This window comes from Oenanthe melanoleuca, chromosome 10, assembly GCF_029582105.1.
Source record: "Oenanthe melanoleuca isolate GR-GAL-2019-014 chromosome 10, OMel1.0, whole genome shotgun sequence".
NCBI lineage: Eukaryota > Metazoa > Chordata > Aves > Passeriformes > Muscicapidae > Oenanthe > Oenanthe melanoleuca.
Genome location: NC_079344.1, coordinates 5,164,024 through 5,190,804, shown reverse-complemented (window position 1 = coordinate 5,190,804; position 26,781 = coordinate 5,164,024). Strand labels below are relative to the sequence as shown.

Here is a 26,781-nt window from a genome sequence, read left to right as displayed (position 1 = left end):
AAATAATTCTTCTGATTAAATATTCACAGACCATCATCCTCATCTGTCTTGTAAGTCTGTTCTCATAGGCACCTTGTGCTCTGCTCCTACTAGATCTTGGCAGAGACAGGACCAGTGATTTGGATGTATGACACTAACCCAGGATCTCTTCTGAATAACGTGCTGCTCATAAAATGCCTCTCCCCAACTTGCTCTTGAGGAACAGTGGCAGGTCCTGCCTCCCCAGGGACAGGGCACAGCTCAGCCCCACACACAGGAGGCAGATGAGGGTTCCCCATTTGCCCATCCCCAAACTCCTCTGGTTCTAGATCTAAAGCTGCTCAAGCAGAAAAAGGAATGTGTTTCCTTCCTCATATTTGGCAGTCTTTATCCATGACCACAGGATGCTGCTCAGTTGGATATTTTCTCTCTAATTCTTGTAAACAAAATGCAAAATCTAAAGCAATTCTCATCTTAAGCAGGCAAAGAAAATAGATCTTAACCAAAATGTCTTGAATAATAACAATTTCTATTAGAAATGTGGTTGGACAACCAGCCTCCTAAATGAACATCACCACTCCTCTGCAGCTCAGCAGCTCCCCAGGATGGTCTCTGCATGCAGTGGGTTATGCAGAGATGTGCAGAATGATCACCAGCCCCACCTTTTTCAGCTGCAGCTCTTAAAATGGAGATGAAACAAACTCTGTATTCTTCAAATTGAAAAATTTTCCCCAGGACAAGAATGAAAATAAATCTGGACCACACTGAACTGATGAAAATTATTACATCCTGCCCCAATTGAAATAATTAAAATAGATTTTATCTGCTTTTACCGCTATGAAACAACAACAGACAAAGTAAGATAAGCTCAGGGTCAGCATCTTTTTTAATTATTTGCATGAACGTGGAGAGGTTATCCAGAAAAAGTGTAACTTTCCAAGGAGGACATGGGATCTCAAACAATAATGCCTCATTCTCCATCCTGCTGACAGGGTTTTCTCAAATTGTAGAATTTTAAGTACTGTCCAAACTAGTATCCATCCTATTATTTTTCATTTAAAAAATAATTTAAGTTGTAAATGACCACTATTTATTAAAATGTACTTTTCTTCAACTGTAAGCACATTTTTGAATGTTGTCAGGTGGGGCAGTAAGGAACTGTTAACTGTTGAAGAGAGATAAATAGCAAATAAAAGCACTTTAAGAGTCTTCTTCCATAGGCACATCCTCTTGTAGCTTCTGCACCATTTTGTCCTCCAGCTGTTTTGGTGTACCTTCAAAAAACAAGTCAAATTCAGTATGTTTCTCCAAACCCAAATAACTGTTTTTCTTTGAACATATATGCATCTATTTCAGGTGAAACAGCCTAAATATATTGCTTGAAGAGTTATTTATAAGCAAATCCATCAAGCTCAAAGGTATTTACAGCTAATTAAGTGTATTTTAAAAAGTAAATAATTTATTTAAATGTTTACTTTACTGAAGGAACAGTATCTTCAGGTAAGTTCTACACAACTGACTGACAAATTCAAGCAGCAAAGTTGAACTACTGTATTTTGTATCATTCAGTGGTAGAGTCTGCTGAGTTCAACTGACCAGTTCAAAGGGAAGACTTAAATGTACTGGGTAACAAACATGCAGTTCATGGAGCACCACGTATTGAGTACAATTTAAAACACTCAAAATAAGGAAGAGAAAGGATGACTGCAGACCTAGATAAATAAAAAAGGTATATTTGACTCAGAACAAAGGCATATACTCAGAACTGCTTATATTCAATGGCAAGAACTACCCTCCATAGTCAACAGCCAAATTAATTGAGATACAAATGTACAGGATTATTGATCTGATTGATAGAATGAGCAATTCATGCTAAAATTGTGTAGGCAAACCAGTAAATCAAGTTCTTACCTGCATGGGGAGCACGAAGAAGGTGGATATTCTGTTTGACTTCTTTGATGTCTTCTGCCTTCTGCAACTCTTTGCTCTTCTTCAGTCTGGGAAAGGGGAAAATGAGATTTAATTACCTTCAAAGAGGAGATGTATGCTTTCATTTTAATGCATGATATCTCTAGCTAAAGCTATGTACAGGCTGAAAATAACTATAATTATGAGGAAATAAAGGTAAAAAGTATTTGAAAACCAATTCAAGAAAATACTGGATACAAAACCACAAAAAATGCAGCACTACACCAACTCCTATCAGAATTTTGTTTAAATTTAAGACAGTATGAAAACAAGTACTATATTACAACTATTATCCTTGAGTGTCCAAAAGCTACATTTCCTTGGACAGCCAGTAACACAGGGTAGAGCCCACCCAGTGTATTTTACCCCATCCCTTGGATGACTGTGCATATACAAAGCAAATTACTGGATCATCCCATTTCTGGAAAGGCTGTCTAACACATACATGCAAGGGGTTCCCATCACACAAATAATTCTCACCTGTTCATAATAAATCTGGCTTGGCGTTTTTGCTTTATCTCCTCCACTCTCTTCATTGCATCCACTGAAATAAAGCAGAAGTTGTTTTAAATGTGCTTAAGTCCCTGCAGACCAAGCTATTTTTGTAAAGCAACTCTTACCAGTACTCTCATAATGTCTAAATACCAGAGGCAACTCTTACACTATATAAAGGAAACAATTCCTTCTCCAAAGAGCAGGATAAGGGAATGTTCTGCACAGCAGCTCTGATTACTTGTATTTTACAATTTATTTATGCTTCCACTTTTGTGCCTACATATAATTTGTATGGTTAACCATCACTGCAAAAGACTCCACTTGAAAAAATATTGAAGTTATCACCATCTCCTCTGTGGCATTTATTCACATGAATATAAGCAGTTCTCCTATTCTATGGCAATTGGTTCTATGAAAAAAACTGAAGTGGAATGAGCAAAAACACAGAAACAACCGCATCAGTGTAAAAGGCTTATACTGGGAGCCTCTTATAAAGTTGGAAAACCACTAAGGGGTTTTGAAGTTGATAATTCAAAATAAACGACTTCTGGTCCTCATTTTTAAACCAGTTTCTGAAAAAAATCATCACGTGAAACTCCACACCTGTTTACAACTCAAACCTCCTCCACACACTAATAATTTGGTCATAATTTCAGTAATTTCAAACAAAATTACTACAAGCTGTCAATAATCAAAAAAGTCTTTTGAAAACACATTCATGATAAGTAAAAAATTAATCTTTTGGTTTTTTCCTATAATGACTCACCAGTCTTGTTCCACAACTCTCTCTGGTATTTCACTGGCTCATTCCTACGTTTTTCAAATTCAAATGAATTATCCTGTATCAAGAAAAAGCAAATATAGACTATATGCAGAAGCTTATTTAGATCAATACATTCTTACTGTAGCAGTCATTCATATAACTGAATATTTTATGGGATTTCTCCCCCCCTTTCAGAAGCTCAATTCCTAGACTTGATCAGTCATTAGAGATAAATATGAGAAGGAAATCAAGTTGAGTGTTTGACCTCAAAGTGTGAAGAGTCACAGTGATTTGTCTGAAGAGAACTATTTACCACAACATCTCCCTCAGCTATTTTCTATTTAGCAAGACAAAAGGAACAGAGAACACCCATGTGGAATAGGAAATACAGAGTAGATTAGACAGGTAGAAGGTGAAATTGAAAATCTGTAGTTTCACAAGTATTTATTGCAGGACAAATAAGTTCTACTCAACAGCTTGTAATTTTGAAATGGTTTAAAGATGAAACCCCAGCCACTATTTCATTTTAAGAATACTGAAACAATCCAATGTGAAATTGTGAAATATTTCAATCGATAACTCTGGCATTTGGGACAGCTGCCATCCCCCAACCATGTCCTCTCATCCCCATGAGCTGAGGATGAAAAAGCAGTTTCCTGATCTTTTGTTTGCCATGGACACTTAGTTTTATGTCAGTTTTAGCTGAGGACTTCCTGCCCAAAGGTTGCTTTTTGTTGAGGTAAAGCTGAGTTACACAGTACTAAGTTCATATATTGGCTTTATTCTTAAAATAGATTATGTATCTCAAAATTGGAAGGTATTGTCACCTCTTTAGATAAGCATAAAGTAATTTTAAATTCAGCTATTTTCAAAAAGGTAATTCAACATGGCCAGAAACAACTCAAAAGCAAGAAACACAATTACTGAAGATGCTAATTAATCATAGTTTTCAGAGACACATTAAAAAATAAAACCACATTTTTTCACTTGAAAGATCCACAGAAGGCAGAAAATCATTGTCAAAATGCTTATTAAATTTTTAATATTCTGTAAAAAAACCAGGTAATTAAGGCACAGTAATTCTTGAATTTTTAAGGACTGTCCCACCAAATGTGAATGTTTAATACTTTTACCATTGAATCAACTTTGTTTTGAAATTGCATTTGAGGTCTCATGCTGTTTTTCAAACATTCCTATCTATGCAAAGACTTTTCCTTTATTTACAGAGAGTGGAGGATTTATTGGTGGGAAAAAATGTCTTGGACTTGGGAGCCCCCACGTGTTACCAGCACAGACACCTCATACACAGGCTTCCATCCTGAAGGGGGAACATGCAGGTTTTAATCAAGCTGAACAAACAGCTCACTCTCCAGAAACTCTCACATTCTCTCCCACAATCCTTCTTCTCCCCAGCTCATTTCATTAAATGTCAATGCTCTAAGCCCCCCACCCCAGCCTGTGTGCCATGGGAAGAGCTATTTTAGTCTGCTAATGCAAAGTGTGAACCAGTTCAGCTTCTTACCACTGTCAGCTCTTTGCCAGCTGCTTTACGGAATGCTTTAGTCCATCTCATCTTTCTGGGATTGCGCTTCTTTTTGAAGTTTCTGTGGCATTTTGATTTGCAGAATCTAAATATCTTAAGAAGAAAAATCTTAGTCAAATCATGTTATTCATGCCCCACTGCAAGTGTGATATCAAACACTGAGGTTACTCTAACAATGCTACTATAATATAATAGAAATTATATTCAGCTCCCAAATGACGGTATTTTTATAGAAAATACAGCTATTAACAAAAATAATTTCAAGCACTAATATTGTTTTTTCATTATAAAGCAATTTTCACAGCTGCCAGGGTTAAGCACAAGTACTTAGAAATAAGCTGATTATACATAAAATACACCTGAGTGTTGAGAATTATCAACTTCAAAATTAACCATAAAACCAAACCTGTAGTATAAATAAACAATTTTCTACAGCTGCCAGTACCTTTAGATACAGTACCCTCCCAAGAACAACAAAAAAATCCTCACACCTCTCATACTGAATGCAACACACACACAAAAAACTGTTTTCAGGGATGCAGCCTTAAGCCCCAAAGATTACCCTGCAGGAGTCCTAAGCACATTAGTTAAGTCCTGGACCGAATTTACTGAAAGCTGTTAAAACATATGAAAAACGTTTTAATTGGCTTTTTCCTTTATTCCCTGTTTTTCTACATATTCTACAGAATACTAGACTCTTCACTGAAAAACGATCAGAGTTACATGTTAAAATAAATTAATAGAAAATGCGAAACTTTTAATTAAGGCAATCAGTTTTTCATTCTTTTACACTCTTCTACTAGGTTTTTCACCCCAACTCAGGCCCCCTGCCATTGCATTTGGGCTTTTCAGAGATTCGGCGGCATCGGCTCCCGGAGCCCCGCCGGGGACACGCCCGCAGCCCGCCCTGCCCAGGGCCGAACCCGCCTCCTGCCAAAGGCTGACGCTCAAAGGGTGACGATTCTATGCTGCTCTGCCAAGTGCATTTCTTACTAAAAACTGAAAACAAATAATTCAGCCCCGCCTCTTGCCGACAGCAGCTGTCAAATTACTGAATCGCTTCAGGTTCTTATGTTCCAGTATCAGTAAAACATGAATTTCGCAGATTCCCAGCACAGGCAGAGCTGGAACGGACCCACGCACACCGAGCATTACTGACTCCAGCTCTTTAAGCACATGGCCGGCACAGGGATCGAACCCACAACCTCGGAGCTCTCCGCACCGTGCTCTGAGCAGCTGCGCCCATCCCGGGCTCCCGCCCACCCTCAGGCCGGGGTGTGAGAACCTGGCAGGGCCCGGCGCGACCGCCAGCGGCGGCCCCGGCCCGGGACAGGGGCTGCGGCTGTGAGCGCCCCGGTGAGGCGCGGCCGGGGACACCGAGCGCTCTGGGCCCGCCGGCACAGACCGGGCCGGGCCGGCAGCACGGAGCCGGCGGTACCTTGCAGTCGTTGCGCACGAACATGACGCCGTGGCCCGGGTAGATGGGCCCCGAGCAGAAGTAGCACTTCTCGATGCGCATGGCGGCGGCGGCGGCGCGGGCGGAAGCGCGGCCCCGCTGACCGGAAGCGTTGGCGCGCGGCGGGCCCGGCTCCGCAGCGCCCCCTGGCGGCCCCGCCGCGCGCCGCGCCCGCCCTCACCGGGCCCGGGCTTCTCTTTATAAAGGAAAAATTGTGTTCCAGGGGCGAGAAAAAACGAATCGATACTAACAGAAGGATAGACAGAGTAACCCAGGAAAAGAAACGGAATTAGACATAGATTTTTACGTCTGCAAGTTGATTTACTGTAAAATTCAGGCAACACGTTCTGTGGTGTTTTCATACCTGTAAAATCCAAAATCGAAGCAAAATCTGAAGTTCTTTCTAAAACCAATGGTTCTGCATACCTATTACTCCTTCTGTTCCCTCTCCTGGCGTTACCTGTTTATTGGGAAATCCCAGGCCTTGTATGTTCCAAATTGTTTGGAACTGGAGAAGGTCTTCTCTCTATTCTTCAATTGAAGGATGCAGTCCCAGCTCTGAGTCTGAAACCCTCCTCACCACGTAAGTCTTTACCCCCACAATTCCTGCCTTTCCATTTAAAAGAAATTAAAATTCTTCACCTGAGCATCTGGTGAAAAACCCATACGTTAAATTGCATGTGCCTCTAAAGCAGTTTTTTCTTTCTGGTTTCTAGAACAAAAGAAAGGCAGTCAGCTTGGTCTGTGTTAACGGCAGAGGAAGAAAGAAGAGTTGCTTTGGCACAGCAGCGCTGTGCCCGGCAGCCCGCAGGCACGTTGTGCAGGGAGCGGGCAGCGGCACAGCGCTCACTGTGACTCACCGCAGGCTGCGGCCACAGCTCTGCCGGCAACAGGACGGCAGCCAGGGCGATGGAGGAAATGTAAACACACACAGCCCCATTTTATCAGGGAAGCTATGTAGACAAGTTTACAGCTAGAGGCAAAACCAAATAGTAAACAAGTTTGCTTAGGTCCAGGGCTGTTCTCCTTTTTCAGTTTGATTGCTTTGAGTTTCCTGCCTATGCAACTTTTTTTCCCCATGGGCTGTATTTATTTCACTTTTCCTGGCAGAGGACAGCTTTTTCTGGCAGAGCACTGTGTTGTGAAGTTTTTGGTGCTTCTACAGTTTAAACACTTTGCAGACGTATTTGTCACCAATACATCCAGCAGATAGGATGTGAGTGCACAGTGATAACACGACATTTACCATTAGATTTCCACCCCCAGCACTTTTTTTCACATCAAAAAACTAATCTCCTCTACAAGCCATTATACTGTAGATTTGAAGTGCTTGTTCCTGACTAAAAGGCAATACAGATTGAAGGTTGCTGGTGACAGAATCCAAATTAATTATAGAAAACCACTGGAGTACTTCTACTCCATTAATAGACAGAATTAGGGATCCAGCTGAAAAACAGCCTAACCAGAAGAGATTTTGCAGCAAACCAAGTGGCTGATTTGTTTTTGACAAGATTACTACAGCAAGAATTTTTTCACCAAACATTTCAACTCACTACCTTAAACTCATAGCAAAGCTCTGATCTGCAAGTATTTACATATTTGTACAAGTTTCCTAATAGAAGTAAAAGAACTGTCATACAGACATATAAAAGAATAAACAACTGTCAGGCACTTGTAGGATCAGGTTCAGTGACATAGGATCATGTTGGGTGGAAGACACTTCTGGAGGTCATCCAAAGCAAAACCCTGCTCAAAGCAGAACAAAGTAATACCAGGCTCAAGGGCACAGCCAGTTTAGCCTTTAGTGTCTTCAAGGATGGAGATTCCATAACTTTCCTGAACTCCTGTTCCAATTTCTGACCATTTGTATGGTGACAATCTTTTCCTACTATCTAGTCTTCATTTTCTAGAGAACATTTCTCTCTTGCCTCTTCCTATCCCTGTGCCCTCTAAGATGGGTTTGGGATAGCAGAAAGGTCTCCCTTAGCTTAAAGCTAAGCAAACTTTGTTCTGTCTCTTCTTACCTCTTGTGCTCCAGCCTTCTGATCTTGATGGCATCTGCCACAGACTGGACTCACCCCAGTCTGTCAATGTCTTTCTCCTACTGAGGAGTTCAAAACAGGGCACAGAACTCCAGTCAGTCTTATAATTACTGAAGATAAGGAAAACCTGACTTTCCCAACCTGCTGCTTTCATTTTACCAGTGCAGCCCTGGATCCAGCTGGCTTTCTCTGCCACAGCAGCACGCTCTGCATTTTGGTCAGCCTGCTTTGGAACAGGATGCTCATCCCCTTATCTGAAAAATGCTTTATCAGCTAGCACTACTGCATTGGGTTATTGCAGCCCAAGTGGAATAGCCAGTGACACTTGCCCTTTTTAAACTTAATGAGTTCAGCTCATTCTCTTGCCTGTCAAGGAACCTCTGAATAGTAGCAATGTCCTCCAGTACATTATAACCTACCTGGTAATAGACAGTGCTCTTGATGGAAGCAGTAACTCTGAAAAATCAGGCTCCTTACCTTTGCAGAAGCAATAAAGTTGACAAAATGTATTGTTTGATTCCCCTTGCTCTGAGCAACTCGCTCAGATGAGCAGCATTCTGAATGTCTTTGAGCACAGAACTGATGTCTCCATTGTCTTCTCTGGGTTTGGGCTCCTCCTGGCATCACCCAGCATTCACCAGACCCTGTCTGACTGGTTTGGTCAGTGCAAGAGAGGGTCACCAAGAAGTACCTCAACCACAGCACAGACCTTGGACACATCTGAACAAAGAATCCTCACAACACACAGGGACAGTGCAGGACACAGACTGACACTGAACCAAGATAACAGGAAATGTTACAATTCAGTTCAACAGTGTTGGCAAAGTTCATATCAGGAATTTCTAAATATTTTTTATTATAATAAGAAATCCTGTGACAATCCATCTTAATGGAAACACTTTCCAAAATTTTTCCAAAATCAATAAAAGATCGATCTGTAACTGAATCTGTCTCCATCTGACACTGAATGGAAACAACTTTTCTTGAAATAATAGTTTTGTGTCACATAAGAGTTCTTGTTTCTTTGTTTCTTAAAACAAAGTACTCTTACTAGTACTAGTCTAGTAAGAGTAGTGTAATTTACTGTCAAGAAACATTTACTGTGATTTCTCATGAGAATTTAAAAGGGAACAAATAATTCAAACAGATAAATCCTGTCACATTTCAAAGGTTGACATCAAAGCAATTTTATGTAGATCCTCTTTGTAAATAGTTACAAATAATAGGCATGACACAAATATGACAGTTTCAGTATTTAATATTTAATATCCAATTTAAACATAAGTATTCAAAAGGAAATATCTTTACACTATTTCAGTAGTCACTTAGCTCGATAGCTGGTTGCAATAATCCTTAAAGTTTTGAGGAACTGGATGGAGCTATAAGCACAAAAACTCCCATTTTAAGTTAATGCATGACAAAGTTCCACTGCAACCCTCTGAAAAGCAAAGGGTTACATTAAAATAAATTCAGACACTGAAGTACATTGAAATGTATTGTGTCTTACACTAGAGTTTCTTACTCTACTGGTCAGAAACATGATGGTAACTTCAAAAGGCACTCTGAATTAAACTACAGTAACTCCGGTCTACAAGCATTTTAGAAGTGGAGTAGAAAAAACCAAAACCCTATGCTCATATAAATTTCTTTTATCTCTGTCCTAGCCCCAGAGCAGTCTAATTATATTGCACCTTTAAAATATTCTGTGTAGGCTGTGATAAAAATCTAATATTTACACATTGTGTTTGTTAAAGAACAATGCATTACTGTGTAAAATATTTTAAGAACCAAGTTTTAACACTTATTCTTGTATTAATTAATATAACCAGAAGCTACATCAAATATTTTTTTTCCTTTGATTCTATTCTAGAAACATTTTTGGTCCTTCCTTCAAAAATTTTGTTATGCTGCAATTCATGTTCATAATTGGTATCAATACTTGCCTGAAATTGCAGTAGTTAGAATATTTAAATAAATAAATACATAATTTCTAAAGAAGCAATAGCTTAGGAGTTCTGTAAACAAGTTGCTGTGGAAAGTCTGTAACAAGATTCAATTTGGCATGTTTTGACTTTAATTGGCAATACCTTATAATTATACAACCTCTGCCAGGGTAGAAAACAGTTTGGTAGGCACATCTTATAAATCAGTCTGGGCAAAAGCCCAAAAATACTGATTATTTCCTAGGTCATGTGAATAAATAAAAATGGTTAGAGTAACATGATCCACTGAAACCAAAAATTACATATATATGATCCATAGAGAGGGGGAGAGAAAAGTAACTCTATTCTTTTACAAATACAATCTAAAGGGAATGAACAAGCCATAAATGACTATATGATAACCAAGATGTTCAGGACACAAAGGTTGGCAGAATAAAATGAGCATTATAAATTCACAGGACTAGTATCTTAGCTGCATCTCACCAGAAGACAATGATCATTCATTTCTCAAGCCAAATTTGAAGAAACATTCTCAATCTGTGTTTGGTAAAACAAATTCAGTGCAAAGCACCAACTCTGATGAAATTTTCCTGACATCTAGGTTGCCCTACATTCTTGTTAAAACATAAGTAGCAATATGAAAGAAACATAACAGATGCACAGTTATGCCATTTACATATAAATTTACGTACATGCAGATTCGAATGATGTCAGGAGGTCTCATAGGCTGCCTTGGATATATTTCTTATAGTACAGTTGTAGTTTACATGTTCAATTACATGACATGCCCCAAGTGCTGTGCTTCTCTGGAGCTTTTTATTCTGTACTGAAGAGCTTGCCTTTGGTTTTCATCACTGAAAACTGATGGATTAAGAGAGCAAGGAAAAACTACTCTCAGGTTTTTGTGGAAAACACAGGATGTGTTCTTTAAGATTGTTATTAGTTGGTGAAATTATTAAATGTTTCTGTTTAAAACCAAGAAGCAAGTTGGTTATCTTGCTGTTAGGAGACACCAGGAGCCATCACAGTATCTAATCTAAATGCCTACTCTGTGTAGTTAATGGAGACTGCCAAGGGCAACTGCAAACCCTTCAACTCAGAAGCCTATCCTTTCTGGCTGTCCACAGAGACATGTTTCTGAATTTGGTAATAAAAATTCCTTTCCTCTCCTTTCCCCCTCCAAGTAGAGAATTAGAGGAACATCCAGTGCTAAACCAATTTAAACCTCTGTCCCAAAACTAACAAACTGCATATCTTACAAGTGAAGATCAATGTTGTTTGAGAGAAAGCAAATAGAAATCTGTGTCAAGAACTAATACAGCTCATTAAATAACTACACAAAGCAATTTGTCCTGAAGTTAAACAGGTAAGCTGCAACTGTACTGTATGATACACATTAAAGTTAATTGTAACTGGGCTAACAGCCACATCTGCCTTTTTCTTGCTCCTCGTTCAGTTGTTCTGTAGAGCTGTGCCCATTGGAGCGCACCACCCCTTCAGGGATCCAGGATTTATCCACACATCGTTCCATGCGCTTCATAATGAGGTCAAGCAGAGTTTCAATGGCTTTGCTTACATTATTCCCATTTGCTGCACTGGTTTCAAAGTATGGTATTCTGCAGGAGACAAAAAACATAACTTTCCATCAAACAGTTGTCATTCACAGGAGAAAAAAATACAGTATTACTGCCATGCACTTAGAACTCACACTAAGACTGTCACTGCTACTCCATAGCAGAGAGACACTAAGTGCTCAGTGGTCTGAAATTAGAAAGAAATTAATGAAATGGCTGCCTGAAGGTAGGGCAGAAGGGCAAGTGTTAATGGAGTCCACAATTTATAGAGGCACTTGTCAACATGATTTCCCAAAGTTGTGCTCCTGAGGTCTGTTTTTTTAAACTCAATTCCCTGCAAGAGATGCAGTTACTCCAGAGCTGGTGTGCATAGAGATCATTAAGGAGAAGACTTGTGCACACAAGGACATACAAAGTAATTGCAGGAAAAGGAATGCTGCTATGGCCATTCCTCTGCAGGCAATGCACAAAAGACTCACAGTCTGGTGGTATTCATCACTACAGAAGGTGACTTTCTTCTGATACCACAACTCTAAACTCTCTTACATAAAAGAAGAAATCTCAGTGCTCAGAACACCTATATCTTTGTCAAGAGAAGTTTCTGGCACCTTGGTTTCTAAAGTACATTGCTTGTTTTCTTTATTGTTGTGGACCAGGATGTTCCACTGTGGGTCTGTAGGCTATGGCCTTCTGTACTTAGTGCTCCACACAGAGTGGTGCTGCAGTGCCTGCATTCGTGCTACTGCCCAGCAAACTGATACCATCACTTCAGAATTTTAAATTTAAATTTAAATTCTTACTTAATTTGCAGACCCTATAAGTCACCAAATGTATCTTACTGTGTCTGTGCAGGTCTCTTGCAATCTGTTTCAAATCACATACCTGTACGAGGCCCTTCCACAGAAGAGGATATTTGCTATCTCACACTTTAGTTACCAGAAGACTGTTCACTGCAGCAGGATTTATCTTGCCTCCTCTCAGGAGAAAGTGACTCCTAGCAGCCATCCTGTCTCACCTCTACATGGCAGAGGACTTTCTAACTGCCTACAGATTGGATGTGACCCACAGCCTTGGCTTTTAGCTCATTATTCCTAAATTAAGTTGCATTTTCAGCCACAAAGATAAATGCTTCATAAATTATTTTCAGAAGTCACATGCAAAGAGATTTAAGATATGATCACATTCTGCTGCTGTTTTAAACTTCTTGCTCCTTCATAAGCAGCTGGTCAAAGTACCATATGCACTTGCTGTTGTCTGTGTGACATGGACTTCAAACAAGCATTTTCACAGGAGAAGGAAAAAGTAAGAAAGTATTACTGCACTAAATCCATTTCTCTCTCAGACAGGGTGCTTCTGATTTGCCTGCAATGATTCTTTGAGGCCAAAGCCAGCTAATTTGTGTCTAGTAAAAATCATGACACAGCAGAAGTCTTGCAGAACAGGGCAGCTTGCACTGAGGAGCCAGTGTTCACACTATGCCTGTCTTGTGGGATTTACTTTGGAGCAGTTCACCTCTATCCCTCCAGAACTGGATTAGTGGTTGGAGCACATAATTTAACTTTGCTTTCATTTGAGAGGGAATCCAGTTCATGTGCTAGAAAATTGCTCCACTATGTGAATTAAAACACAACAAATGCATCAGATTATTTCCTTTAGAAGTGTGTTTCTGATTCTCAGTGAAATGCAAATTTAATCCAAAGATGAGTCCCATGAAAGAGTTAAGGGAGTATAAAAGTACAAATTAATATCTGATAGGAACAAAGATTTCACATACTTCCTTCAGAGGCACATGACCTGTGCCTGCCAGGAAGGGGAAGGGCAAGGCTACCCTGTCTAGCTAAATTCTCTCCATTTTCCAGAATGTTTGTGAAAATTTACACTTTTTACTGCGAAGCAAAGACGATTAGCCAATCTCCAGTACAAGATTACTGCAATCCTAAGAACTTATTTTTAAGCAATGCAGAAAATATTTATCTCAGATAGAAAAAAAGATATCATACCAGCCAGTTAAGCATTCTAAAATGCTTATTCTCACAATAACCTTTCAGTATACAGGAAAACACATTACAGAAAATATCTCATTCTGCTCTAAAAACAGCAATAATTATAAGAAAGTTACTTACCCATATTTTTCTGCAAGTTCCTTAGCCTCTTCTTCCTTCACCATCCTTTGGTCCTCCAGGTCACTCTTGTTTCCACATAACACAATGTCTGGGTTTTCACAATATGCATGCATTTGTAGCTGACCTGGCAGCACCAACATGAAGAAGAGTCACAAGTCACTGCCATGCACAGCTCCCAGGAACACTACCACAAACCAAGCTTGTTCTCTCCTGGCTCACAGCACTTCTCCACTTGCACTGAGGAGCCTGAGAACAGGTGGGCTTTTGCTGTCACATACAGTGAAAAGCCCAGGCAAACACAAGCCTGGCAAAGTCAGCACAGAAACTTGTGCATTCGCAGCTTAAGGAGTTACACTCACTAAGCATCTACAGTGAGCTGCCAGGAAAGGATCTACTTCCCTCTCCAGATGGATGATGCAGTTTGGGAACTCCTTTGCCTAGATACACCAGCCAAGTAACATTTGCCTTCCATTAAGTTTTGCTGACAAAGCTTCAGGTGAGTCAAAATACTTTTGGATAGGCTTCCCACACACTTAAATTACTGAAAGCACCAGAGCCAGGGATAGGATATTTTCTCAGCTTTGTTTTATATAGGTTAAGATCCAAGTTCAGTAGGCAAAGCTGAATTTCAGGTGAGCCCTGGATGCCATCACTAGCAGCTATTACAATTACGAATACAACACTTACATTCTTTTACTGGGAAAGCCATAAAAACCAGTATTTTAAGTTCAAATTCTAAGTCAGACTCTGTATTTACAAACATAACCCCCACTCCCATTCCACCCATGCAAAGAAGAAAAAAAAAAAAGAAAAAAAGCCATACTTATCCAGTTCCTGACATTCAGAAAGCTTTGCTCATTTGTCAGATCAAAGAGTAGAAGAAACCCCATGGCATCTCTGAAGAAAGCTGTAGTCAAGCTACGAAACCTAGACGAGCAAAGTGAAATTAATTTGCTCATCTGACAAGTTACTTCGAAAACATAATTGCTTACAGTCATAGAAGAACTGAGGTAACTTAAGACTGAATGAACCAGAAGGAAATATTCATAGTTGTTCTGCTGAGGCAGGGACTGTGTAAGAAAAATTGCTAACATTATAGTGGCCTAATCAAGGCCTGAGGCGCCAAGCAGACTTGAGTGTGAGAGCTTTAAACAGTCTTCTACTATAAAGCATGCCTTGATCAAGATTCAAAACTTAAAACAATAATGAAATTCCAACTTTCAACAAAAATTTATCCCCTATACACATCAGTCCTTCAATTTAAGATTAACAACCACAAGAATGCTAGTCTTTTGACAGGCCAATAGAAAAGAATCCTTTGAGATGCTTTTGCTGTCTGACTTTCCCAAGACCTCAACATATTTACAGAGACTTAAGAGAACTTTAAAAATAAAGAGCTTTAAAAGCATCTATATGCACTGGCTATGAAAAAGACTAAAAAGCAAGAATTGCAGGTTTTGTGTTCTATAGTTGTAAATTACAGTTAGAATTTAATGGGTACTCATAAGAAGCTTTCCACTGCTGTTAAAATAAGCTCCTGTTGCCATCTTGAGCCATACCTTTCCTGCCCTGCAGTGTCCCAGAGCTGAAGATGGATCCTCTGCCCTCTGCCACCAACACCATCTGGCCCATTGGGTCTATACACCTGGAAAAGGTAAATTTGCAAGGCTTTGTCCAGCTGCTACAGAACATAAAAGAACTGACATTTAAAGTCATTAAATGCAGCAAAAGTAGCACTGCTAATCACAGATCCCAACTACAACTCAATCCTCTGCTTTGTAAGACAAAAGTAGTATGAGATGCATTTTAAGATTGCATCCAATTAAATATTTAGAATAAGGGTAAAAGTGAAACTGTAAAAACAGTACCCAATAGACCATGGACTCCAGACAGATATTTAGAGCCAAGATTAATTTTAACGTTTTGATTTTTCTGGATTTTTTTACTTACATCATGTTTAAAACAAAATACAAGAAGGCAACAATGCAATCTGGCCATGTATTTGTAGTAGCAGCAGAACCTCATTAGCAAACAGAATATACTCAGAGATAATGACATCTACACTCAGCTGCCAAAATGCTGCTGAAAAATTGCTAAGGGTAGATCTTATCAGATCAAAGCTTATGAAGCAGAAATTGGATGATAAAAATAAAAGCTGAAGAGTTTGCTCAGCATGAAAAAATAAATAAGGGCATCTATTAGTCTTGGAATCATCAGATAAAAATACATTCATTTCTTGTTTAGAATGCTTCAAGTTAGGTCATCTTCTTTACCTTCAAATGTCATAGTATCTAAGATTACAAAAGCTACAAACATATCTTGACACATTCACAAATTCCACAAGTTTATGTATTGTAAGATACAGGCTCTGAAACCTAAACCTTTTCCTGAATTATCTAATAAGCTGATCAAGTAAACCACCATGTTTACAATCCCACAAAAAGAACAATGACATATTCAAGAGACCAGTTTGGCATCTAAGATACCTAGTCCTTGAACTACTGTGGTGCATGTCATGCACCAAAAAACCATTCTGCACAATGCCTATTACACCATCCAGATTTCTGGACACAGGAAATCACCAGGCTACAATGAAAGACATTTAATACCTGTACATAACAACAAAAAGCTTGTGCCAATTCCATTTCTCAGAGCAGTAAGGACCAGCATCCAACTTCTTATGATACTCTAGTGCTCAGCTTCATATCAGAAGTACATTTACTTAGTTTAATAACAATTCAGGAGTTGAAAAAAGCATATATATATTTCGTAATTCTTCTCTGCTAGTGGTGACTGCTTAGGAAGCCAGATCACCTGCATGTACTATTTCATCAACATGTTTAAAAAACTGCATGTTTGTTTAGTAGCCATTTCAGTTCATAGCCAGCTAAAACATTTTACTACAGTTCAGTCCTTCCTTGTGAAAGGAGTTCAACAGTAAAAGTGGAACTCTAGGTACTGTGTGCACAAGTCACAGAGTAAACACAGTCATCAACACCTGCTGAGCAAAAAAGTGGTTTCTTACAATCAGCTCTTTAACTTTTGGGGAAATGGGTCTGTACACATCAATGACAAAAACCAGTCAGATCAGATGAGGCCTTTCCTGTCACAAAATGAAGCCCACAATGAAACTGATAGCAGACCTTCACCCAGACAAACACCATTTTCAAGTAGCGCATTCTTCATAGAAACTCACCACTCTCTTTTCCCGAAAGTCAATGCCCACTGTTGTGATGAATTTGGAATTAAACTTGCCATCTGTATATTGGTAAAGAAGGCTGGTCTTTCCTACTCCAGAATCACCAAGTGCTAGGAATTTTATGAGGTAATCGTAGTCCCCATCAGACATAGTGAGAATTCAGGCGGCACCTTCAAAAGCAAAGCAAAAAGGAAAAGTTAGTCCAGAGCTCCGCCAGGACTTCTTCTGACAAATGTTTAAAATATAAATCACTCTCTGAACTACAAAGCAGCAAGTGGTGGAGCCAGTTCTGTGCTCCTTTACTTTACTTTAGACTCTACTTTACTTTAAGACTTTACTTTAAACTCTCAATTACACAAATTCACAATATCAAATTCAATCAGCTGTGATTGAAAAAGGGCATTTTTAGTTTTATTACACTCCTCTTACTAGAAAGGGAAGGCAAGAGAATTTTAACTTCTTCAGGCAAGACTAAAAATCAAGGTAAAACTATTCAAGGTATCTGGAACATAAACTGCAGAACTGTTCTTAATCTTCATGGAAGTTGGCAGTAGTTACTTAATTGTACTAGCAACGCAATTCTGGTCTCATACTCACTGTGGCATTAGTAACATATGAAAAAACCTGAATTCTTGTCCTGGACTGTCCACTATAATTAGACAAAATTTACAGTAATTTTCTATTAAGTTATTTTTCAGTCTTGAATAAGCTTTTTCTTGTTGTTGAATTTTTTGTTTTGAGGAAGAATCTTCAGTTTTTATAGTTTTTATTGTGATGCTAGTTAGCCATTCAAGCTGAACCTTGATCCTGAATTGACATGAAACAAACACAAACATTTTTTCTATGGCTTATACACATTTAAGAAACTTCTCTCTTTTTGTGCCTTTTTAAAAATAACCATATTCTCAATATTCTGATCAAAGTACAGGAACAACTAAAATGTGCAACAAAAATCACTGGCAAATTTCACATGTACTAGAAAAGCTGATGTAAGTGCACTGGCACTTTTCTGTTGAGTAGCTACTGAGCCTCTCCTCCCCCAAAACAAACAGTAGAGAGCTGCCTTGTGCTGTGTTCAAAGACATGAACATGAAAAGATAAGCCTAAAATAACCACTCTAAAAGCAACAGAAAACTGGCATAAAATTGCCTCTTATGAAGGACAGGAAAAGATGCCAAAAATACAAAAAAAAAAAAAAAAAAAGATGAAACAAAATTTTTAAAGAGTAAAATCTGCTGTTTCAACTGTAACTATTTTTGGAACTACTTGAAGCTTGAACTAGATGAAGTTATTAATTTCAAATCAAACACTGCAGTAGTTTGCATCAGTGGTTAAAAAAAAAAAGCATCCAATTCATTTCTTGAATATCAACTCACAGCTTGAGGTGTGGAACAAACTGTGTGCGCAGCATGTGGGCGTCAATCAGCACCACTCAGCTCAAACCGTAACTACCTTTAAAGCTTCACCTTTAGAATTCTCCCGCTCCTGGTTACAAGTCAGAGCTGTGACTAGTTGATGTGGCCATAAGTGGCTTACTAAAAAGCAGACAGTGGTCAGATTTACCCCAGATATTCTCCAGCTGAAGCGTCAGTGGAAAGCAGACAACACTTTTTTCCTTTTTGAAAAGCATTGAAGTCTCCCTTTCCCAGCCAATGTATGTTTCACATTATGCCATCAATTCCAGTAAAAGCTTGCAGGAAAGGGTTTAGGTGACAGAGTTCACACTTGCTACTATGCCACAGCCAGCTAATTCACTTCCTACTGTTGTGTTTTAACCAAAGTTTTGCAATTGAGTAGAGGGCTGAAAGGGAGGGCCCTGCAGCAAGTGTTATCAGTGAGCTTTTTACATAAATGCACCCAACTGCAGGACTGCATCCACCATGCACATCTGAAGGAGCAGCATATTCAAGTAAGCAAGTTGAACAGGCAGCCCAAACACTAACACAAGAACATTTTCAGAAATTAAGAACCCTGATCCATTAGACACATGCACATGTATCAACAAAAATAATTTTGGGGAGTTTGTTTCATTTTTTAAATCTTTCCCCAGTTGGCAAAGGAAAAGAAAAAGTAAACCAGATCACCTACCTTGTAGCTCTACCAAAGTCTTTTAATTGAAATGAAAATGTATCACAAGAAAAGGAAAAATATTTTTTTTTAAAAGAGACTGATTTTTCTAAAGACTGTATTTGATTTAGGCTTCTATCTCACATATGGTGTTTCCTTTGCCCTCAGATGTTCTCAAAGGACTAAGAGCTGTGTAAGTTCATCCTCTAATCAAGCACATGTTCTTTTAGTCTCAGTATCCCTAAATTAATTGTTGCTTTAAAAGACTTAGATGTAAATGTTAGTGTCAGCATATTACACAAAGACAAGCTTTCTCCATGCCTTTTACTGTGCTATGCCACCTGCACAGAAGTATTTGCCTTGTCTTGTTGGTTTTCTGTTGGGTCGCTCTGGGTGTACAGAACATATTTCAATAACAAATATCAATGACAGTGCACCTGATCACTGTTGATTTATGCACCCTGTGCAAGACCACACAGAGGAAGGAAGGAAGGGCACTGCAGCTCTGCCACGGAGCTGTAGGGAAGTGTTACAGTTCAGCTGCACCTTCCACTGGACAGGGCTGCATGAAAGCTCTGGCCAAAAAGGAAAGGTCAAGATTAAGCCTCAGGGAAGTAAAACCTAAAGGTATTCCTAGTATCATATCTGATTTGTGGAGTGTCTGTCAGAACAAACACACCTCATTTGGCCCACTGAAACCTCAATTCTCCCTCTGGCTGGTGCAAAATACAATTTCCAAAGGACTGACAGAGGGTGAGGAATCCTTCACAGGAAGGGTTCTAAAAATGCCTTCTAAAAGATTTGCTTGAGAAGGAAATTTTCTCCTTTGGTTTTGAAATGCACACACCTCTCACTGCACCCCATAATGTCAATCTATTATTTAAATATCTCCAGGGAGTGGTTCTTGTGAAACCCTGCACAGTTAACCTATCCTTGGAGACATGTAAAGAACTATTTTCATAGCAGTTTCAAGCTTTGTCCTCCTCCCTGTACAAATATTTAAAAAGTGATCTCCACCCTCCACTTCCGAGGCCTGCAGTCCTAGTGTCCAGACACATCCAGTTTCACATAACAAAAATAAGAATATATTCATTACAAAATATATTCACAGCAAAACCTGCTCTTAAGTTTTTAAAAATCATGGCCCTGCTACTAAAATCCATCCTATTCTGTCCTTCCAATATTGTGGGGGCTTTTTTATTTAGGCTTTATAGTTTCACATTTTCCAGTGTTTCCTTCCATTTTTCCATACCTTAAATATCAGAAGAGTAGGAAGTAGAAAAGGAAGATTCTGAAAAAACTAATAGTACAATTACAATTCATCACATCACCAAAAGAAAATCGTCCCCAAGTCTTACTTCTAAGAGTACAAATCCCTTGATTTAGAAAAAAAAAAAAGAAAATCACTAATGGACACAGTTTTAAACTCCACATCAAGCCCTCCACAGTTTTGCCTGTTGCAAATCCCTCCTGAAATCCCATTCAGCTCTGGCTTTGCACTTTGCCTGGTATGCAGATGGACAAGAGCTGTGAACAAGTGCTGGAAAAGCTCTACTGGCCTTTTCCATGGCTGACAGGACCCCCACTGCCAGCATTTGAGCTGTGCCTGTACAGCTGCTGCTCTGGAGCCTACACACACACACACACAGATTGTGCCTTATCAAGAAGGGATTCTCTCCAAATCAAGTGCTCCTCTTGTTCCCTGTGTTCCCTGCATTTCCTAGTCCAAGTACTTCCACATTACAGACATCAACGTTAATGAGTTCATTTTTCTGCCTCTGGGGCACAGCTGTCACAGGACTATTGTGTGATAAAACATTCCAGACTAAGACAGATTTGCTTCTGTATAAATTAAGGAAATTGGCTTGGCATGCAGGATTTCCCCCATGCAGTATGGGAATAGGGAATATGCTTCCTGAACTGGCCTTACACAAAACATGCAACTCCTGTGCTGCTACTGAGCTGATGGAGAAAAGGAAAAAGGGAGGCAAAAAGAGATGAATACATGGAAACATAAGCCAAAAGAAAACCAAAAACATTGATCTGCAAATAAAAACATGTATACATACACAAAATGTAAAATTCAGGAAATCTAAACATGTCCCTAATCAGACAGTCCTCAAGCACATCCCTTTAAAGCAAGGCATACCACTTACCCCAGCTCTGAAAAGGGAATAGTTAGAGCACACTGGAGATTGTATTTCCAGTAGGAGTACTTTTCCAGCACCACCTCTTCAGCACACAGCCAAGAGGCTTACGTGTCAGCTGTTTGCATCCACGTTGATGGGTGCTCAGAGATAAGAGGTGTGCCCATGTCTGTGTCTGGGAGGGTGCTGCCTCACTGCATGGCTGGCAAGCAATTACACAGCTCACATGTCCCTTTTATTCCTAGAGGCAAACAGCATTTCAAAAGAGATTTGTGCAAGACCTACCTTGGAACAGATCTAAAGTTGATGCAAAATCACCCACACACCTTAAAACAATTATGTTGTTCCCAGCAGGAGTTTTCATTCAAAAATGCATTAATGATGGAGTATATGGATCACACCTGTTCAGTTCCATTCATAGCTTTACATTCTTTACCTCAGGTTTGAGAATACAGCAGTCTTTAATGTAAACTGCTTCCTTTCTGTTGAGCCTCCATGTTTGTGATTAGAATTGACATGGGCATTGGGGAAAAATGAGTCCAAAATCCCCCACAAAGAGAAAAACAAGACACTGCAGGTCTCTCGGTGGGCAATAATGCATTTGTATAAATTTGATTATTCTGCAAGTGCACATTGATTCATACTAATTTTTTTTTCACCAAGGCGCTACACAAACAAACTTCAATAGTGTTTTATGTGTCTCTCCATCTCTGAGAAAGTGATCCATAGTGCAGAGAATCAGTAATCCTGTCACACCAGCACTGCCACCACACTACAGCAAAGCAAAAACCACATTCCTGCTCAGCATGGGTGAAGCACACTGAATGGCCTCACCCTGCTCTAAGGCTCCAGCAGCACCTGAATGCTGGAAGAACTGGTCAATCAGACACCAGCCAGCTCGGCCCAAACAAGGGACAGAGACTTAATAATGCTCCTGCTTAGTCAGCACTTTGCTTTGTTGAAAGCTGCCAGATCCGTGCAAATGTAATGTAAACATATCCTGACAACAATTGTTCATAAACTCCTGCTGTACTGGGGGAAGAGAACTAATGAATAAGCGCTTCACCAAAATGTTCTGAGCTGCACTATTGTTTTTCTTAGGAAAATGTATGACTTGGCTTGCTTTAGTTTTGGTCAAAACAAACTTTCTGTGCCTTCTGGGGCTTTTCTGCAACATAAGCAACATGAAAAAAGCATAGTCCTTGGTTACTTTCAATTGCTTTACCTGACATTTTACTGTTATGATGTTTTCAGTTTCAACTGTAGAGGAATTCTACAGAATTGCAGGATCAATGTCTAAGGAGTGCCTCTTTCTTGGAAAGATCTAACCAATTTTAAGTGTGCTCAAGATACATAAGAATCTGAAACACTAGGTACAAAACCACAGGCTGGAAGGTTCTAGCCTCCAAACACTGATGTCACTTTTACTTGGCTGAAGGTGCTCTACAACCATTTTTCAGCACCACTACAACTGCAGCATTTAGACAGCACGACCTGACGGGCACACAAAGCACAGTGAGAACGAGTTACTATGGGACATGCTAACAGAAAATGATAATCCCACCCAGAAAAGGGACAGAACAGGGGAGCAGGTCTGATGTGGTGAGAACCTTGCACAACAGGCCAGGCAAGGAAACAACAAGTTCTAGAGACTGCTTCCAGAAAACCAGGAGACACTAGGAATGGAGGAGCCAGGAAATTAAACAACTGTTAGTTTTGCAATTGCATTTGCATTTCAGCATCACCAAACCAACAATCAGGCAGCTGGATTTCAAAGGTTATCTCAGTTACACAAATGAATGAAAAGCAGCATGGAACTGAAAAAAAAAAAAAAAAAAAAAAAAGAATAATAAAAGCAGGAACGTTGCACATGGTTATTTAACACTCCCCATACAGGAGGACCTTTGTGCAGCTTTCAACTTCTGTGCAAAAAGCACAGCACCATCTCTATTCCCTCATCAGTTCCTAACATTTTCATGCTCCATAGTAGGGAAATACTGTAGATAAATAAAGATTTGCAACACTATGTAAGGAAAACAATTGAACTCTCTCAGAAGACCTGTCCCCATCCTGGGAACAAGAGCTTTTGCCTCACAGGCTACCTCTTTGCACTCTCATCAGAAGCTGCTTTCAAATCCCAGCACTGAAGCAAATATCTGTATAAAGTGGATAAGCTGCAGAGTAAACTGGGGAAAGTAAAGCAAGCATTGTTAATTTCTTTTAAGCAGTTCCACCTTACTTATTCCATCCTCAACCATTCTCCTCTTCCTCTAATAAATAAATTAAGCCACACTGGCTTCCAAGTGTACTTCCATGCTTTTTCACTAACTTATAAACAGGAAATTCACAGCAACGCCAGCATCCTCTCTAAAGTGACAATTCAACTTTGGGACCCACCTCCTTCCAGCTTAACCTTAAGATTTAGAACATAATCACTGCACTGCCCCTACTCTTCACAGGATCCTACACAGATACATTTTCCAACTCTTTCTGACAAAACAGGAGCCATAACAGTTTCACCCACAAAGATGATCATATTCACAGGTGAGAAATATCCAGAAGTTTGACCATCCACTGATTAAGCAACACTTTCAAATTCAGAAAGGCAAGGGAAAAGAACACACTTCTATTTCTGCCCATAGAAATATCTACCGAAGGGTAAAGGAGAAGATGTTAAGAATTACACAGGATAATAAGATTTGTGCATTTCTTTAAGGAATGGTTTGGTTTTCCAGAAAATAAAAATCTCCAGCAGATAAGTAAATATATGAAAATGCAGAATAAAAGGAATATTAACAATATTTTTTTTTAAAAGTTTAAAATCTAAAAACTGAAAAAGGAAGCAGTTCCATAAGCCAAGCTTATGAAGGATACCAGATACATCCTGCATTAGAAAGGAACAATCTGGCAAAATAAATTACCTTGATTAGGACAATTAGAAGTCAATGGAGAAGGTCCAACCAGACACCTGAAGATATCTCCTAGTCATTGTTAGATAAAAGAGAAGACCACATAAATATGACACAAATGGGACTATAAAACTACATCATTCATCTAACATGATATGGGCAAGCATACAAAAGGGTGAAACAGGAAAGAACTGCAGTGCAGAATTTAATCAACCTTTTCATCCTTTGGATTAGGAAATACATGGGGGTTTTGTTTTCCTTAGGAAGTAAACACTTTCCTTTGCTAATCTGGTTGTTAACTGGAAGATACAACAACCTTTTTTTCATCAGTCACTGCCATTCTTTAGCATTATTGCTTTTCTGTAATACTGAGATCTAAACTAACAGGAGTCACAGTATAGAGGATTTTCTTTCTATTTTGTTCTTCTAGTTATTTCTTAGCAAATTAAATGTTTTCTCATTATTTAGGTGCCATTGAAATATCCAAAAATTTTGAAGTCTATCAGAAATTATTCTGAAAGCAGCTAACCACAAGGCATCACAGTCTTTTGGAGCAGAACTAATGTCATTATTCTTCCAGCAACCAGTGAAAACATCCTGTTCCCCAGAAAATTCACTGGTTATCAAAGTTACTGACATTTCTGAGTTTGTAGAAAACTCGGTTATCTATGTATATCAGGCACAACATTAGGAATAATAAAAAGTTACTGGTGAAAATATTTAATCAGAGGGATTTCTTAAAAGAATGTAACAAAGACAAAAAAATGTTCATAATTATCTGTGAGAAAGTAAGGGAAACGGTCAGTTAAAATTCTGTCTAGCAACTAGAAAAAGTAATTATTCTACTCCTCAAATCCAGCATCACAGGACAGTCAGGGATGCTAAGCAAGGGTACCAAATGGACAGAGATGGAAGGATAGATATAGATTGATAAAACTAAGGCTCACAGTCTCACTTCTCCCAAGCTTTTAAGAATCAGAAAATGTTGACAGAAACATCCTTGCAAGTGCAGAGCTCACTGGAGCTACCGGAGATCGTGCTGCCATGGGGAGCCAGTCAGACTGCAGGCTGGCAGCAGGACACCTCAAAGAGTCTGAGAGGTGGGTGGCAGCTGTCAATTATCTGCTCCTAAGAGGTCTCAAAAAGAAACTGAGCCTTTAATTTCAGAGTCTGTAATAGCTACAGTCTGAGAAAGATTTTCAGCCAGTACTGAGCAGAACTAGTTCAGTAAACATGTTTGGAGATAATGTATGTGGTGCCTGCATGTTTCATAAATGCTATGAAAAGTTTAGAAATAACTTGCTGAGAATACTCTGGCCGTAACTTACCGTGCCCATTACATAATAAAACACCATTTCTGCCTGCAATAGGGTCCATTCAATAGGCCACAACCTGTTATCTTCAGGATAACAGGTCTTCACTAACGTTTGACAGCAAAGCAGGAATCTTCACAGAAATCTTTGTGAGACAGCAAGATACAGGCACTTTGACACATGCTTGTGGCTCAAAAGTATCACTCAAATTAAAGCAAAGCTAAAACTATGGTGTTTGTGTGGGCTTTTCTTTCAAGGATTGAAATCCAAGCCCCTACTTCCACTCTATCCTCTGCTTGATCAGCTCCGGAACTGCAGCACAAATTAACACTGCCCAAGGCTTCTGCTGAGGCCCTGCAGTCTGCCAAAATACTCAGACAGTGCTTTGGCAAATGCTGGCTTCAATTCGTATCCTAGCACAGCTTTCTAGAGCCTCCAGGAAGGCATAATTCAAAAGAATCACTGATTAAGCAGGCTGAACTGCTCAGCACAAAGCTTCCATTCAAAAAGCCTGTGTTTTTCAACCTGAGTTGCCAACAATATTTATCTCACTGCTCAGATCAGAATCCCATAATACAGCATGAATTATAGTTAAATCCTGATACACAACAAAGACTCCTGAGATAAACTGCACAGCAAAGCAGAATTTCTTACACTAATTGGTGCTACATAGGAATATATGAGCAAGGAAAGCAAAAAGCAGCACAATTCCAATGCCATACCTTTCCTTTTAGTTATTCCCAGATGGAGGGAGGCCCCAAGATAGGTAAAACCCCACCTGAAACCTGGCAGCTGTTGTCAACTTTTCATGCTGTGGGTGCCTTCCTAAAGAATTCTTTCATAACATTTCATGCACATAAAGCATCCTCAAGTTTCACTTGAACTGACCTACAGTAACATGCAATTCCCTACCTCTACCCTTAGAAGGCTTCAATTACAATTCAGAATGGTTTTGTTTATAGCTAATAAATGTTTCATAAGCAGCAGTTAGCTTACAGAACAACCACCACTATAACACAAGTTCCAGAAAAAATATACAAAGCTTTTCTATGAAAATAAATTGAGAGTCAGAATGCTTAAACTGATCCAAGCAGTGCAAGTTTCCTGTCAAAAACTGTATCAGGGAAATGTGTATGCAGTTATCACTCCAGAGTGCATACAGACTGTGCTGTCTTGGTGAGACTCCAAACAGAAACGTTGCCTTCTTGTGAAGAACTCAAAAATCTCACACAAACTGGCAAACCACCAATTCTACACCAT

General features: G+C 39.3%; 2 protein-coding genes across 6 annotated transcripts in view; both read right to left on the bottom strand.

The window, feature by feature from the left end:
* Positions 1-847: 847 nt before the first annotated feature.
* Positions 848-6,338, bottom strand: RSL24D1 (ribosomal L24 domain containing 1). The gene is made up of 6 exons (XM_056499825.1): positions 6,187-6,338; positions 4,728-4,841; positions 3,209-3,281; positions 2,428-2,491; positions 1,891-1,976; positions 848-1,253 (listed from the first exon to the last, which is right to left on the bottom strand). The coding sequence occupies exons 1-6, from the start codon at positions 6,265-6,267 to the stop codon at positions 1,180-1,182; spliced, it is 492 nt and encodes a 163-aa protein (XP_056355800.1). The 5' UTR covers positions 6,268-6,338; the 3' UTR covers positions 848-1,179.
* Positions 6,339-9,486: 3,148 nt separating this feature from the next.
* Positions 9,487-26,781, bottom strand: part of RAB27A (RAB27A, member RAS oncogene family) — a 276,869-nt gene continuing 259,574 nt past the window's right edge. For 3 of the 5 annotated variants that reach the window (XM_056499956.1, XM_056499952.1, XM_056499953.1), the window contains 5 exons: positions 17,083-17,255; positions 15,446-15,531; positions 14,710-14,813; positions 13,887-14,010; positions 9,487-11,805 (listed from right to left, as the gene is read on the bottom strand). In XM_056499956.1, coding sequence (XP_056355931.1) covers positions 11,607-11,805; positions 13,887-14,010; positions 14,710-14,813; positions 15,446-15,531; positions 17,083-17,235 — 666 coding nt within the window. In that variant the 5' untranslated portion in view covers positions 17,236-17,255 and the 3' untranslated portion in view covers positions 9,487-11,606. Of the gene's footprint in view, positions 11,806-13,886; positions 14,011-14,709; positions 14,814-15,445; positions 15,532-17,082; positions 17,256-21,308; positions 21,536-24,220; positions 24,281-26,781 lie in introns of those variants that run through there. The other 2 variants (XM_056499955.1, XM_056499954.1) reach the window with 2 other exon arrangements.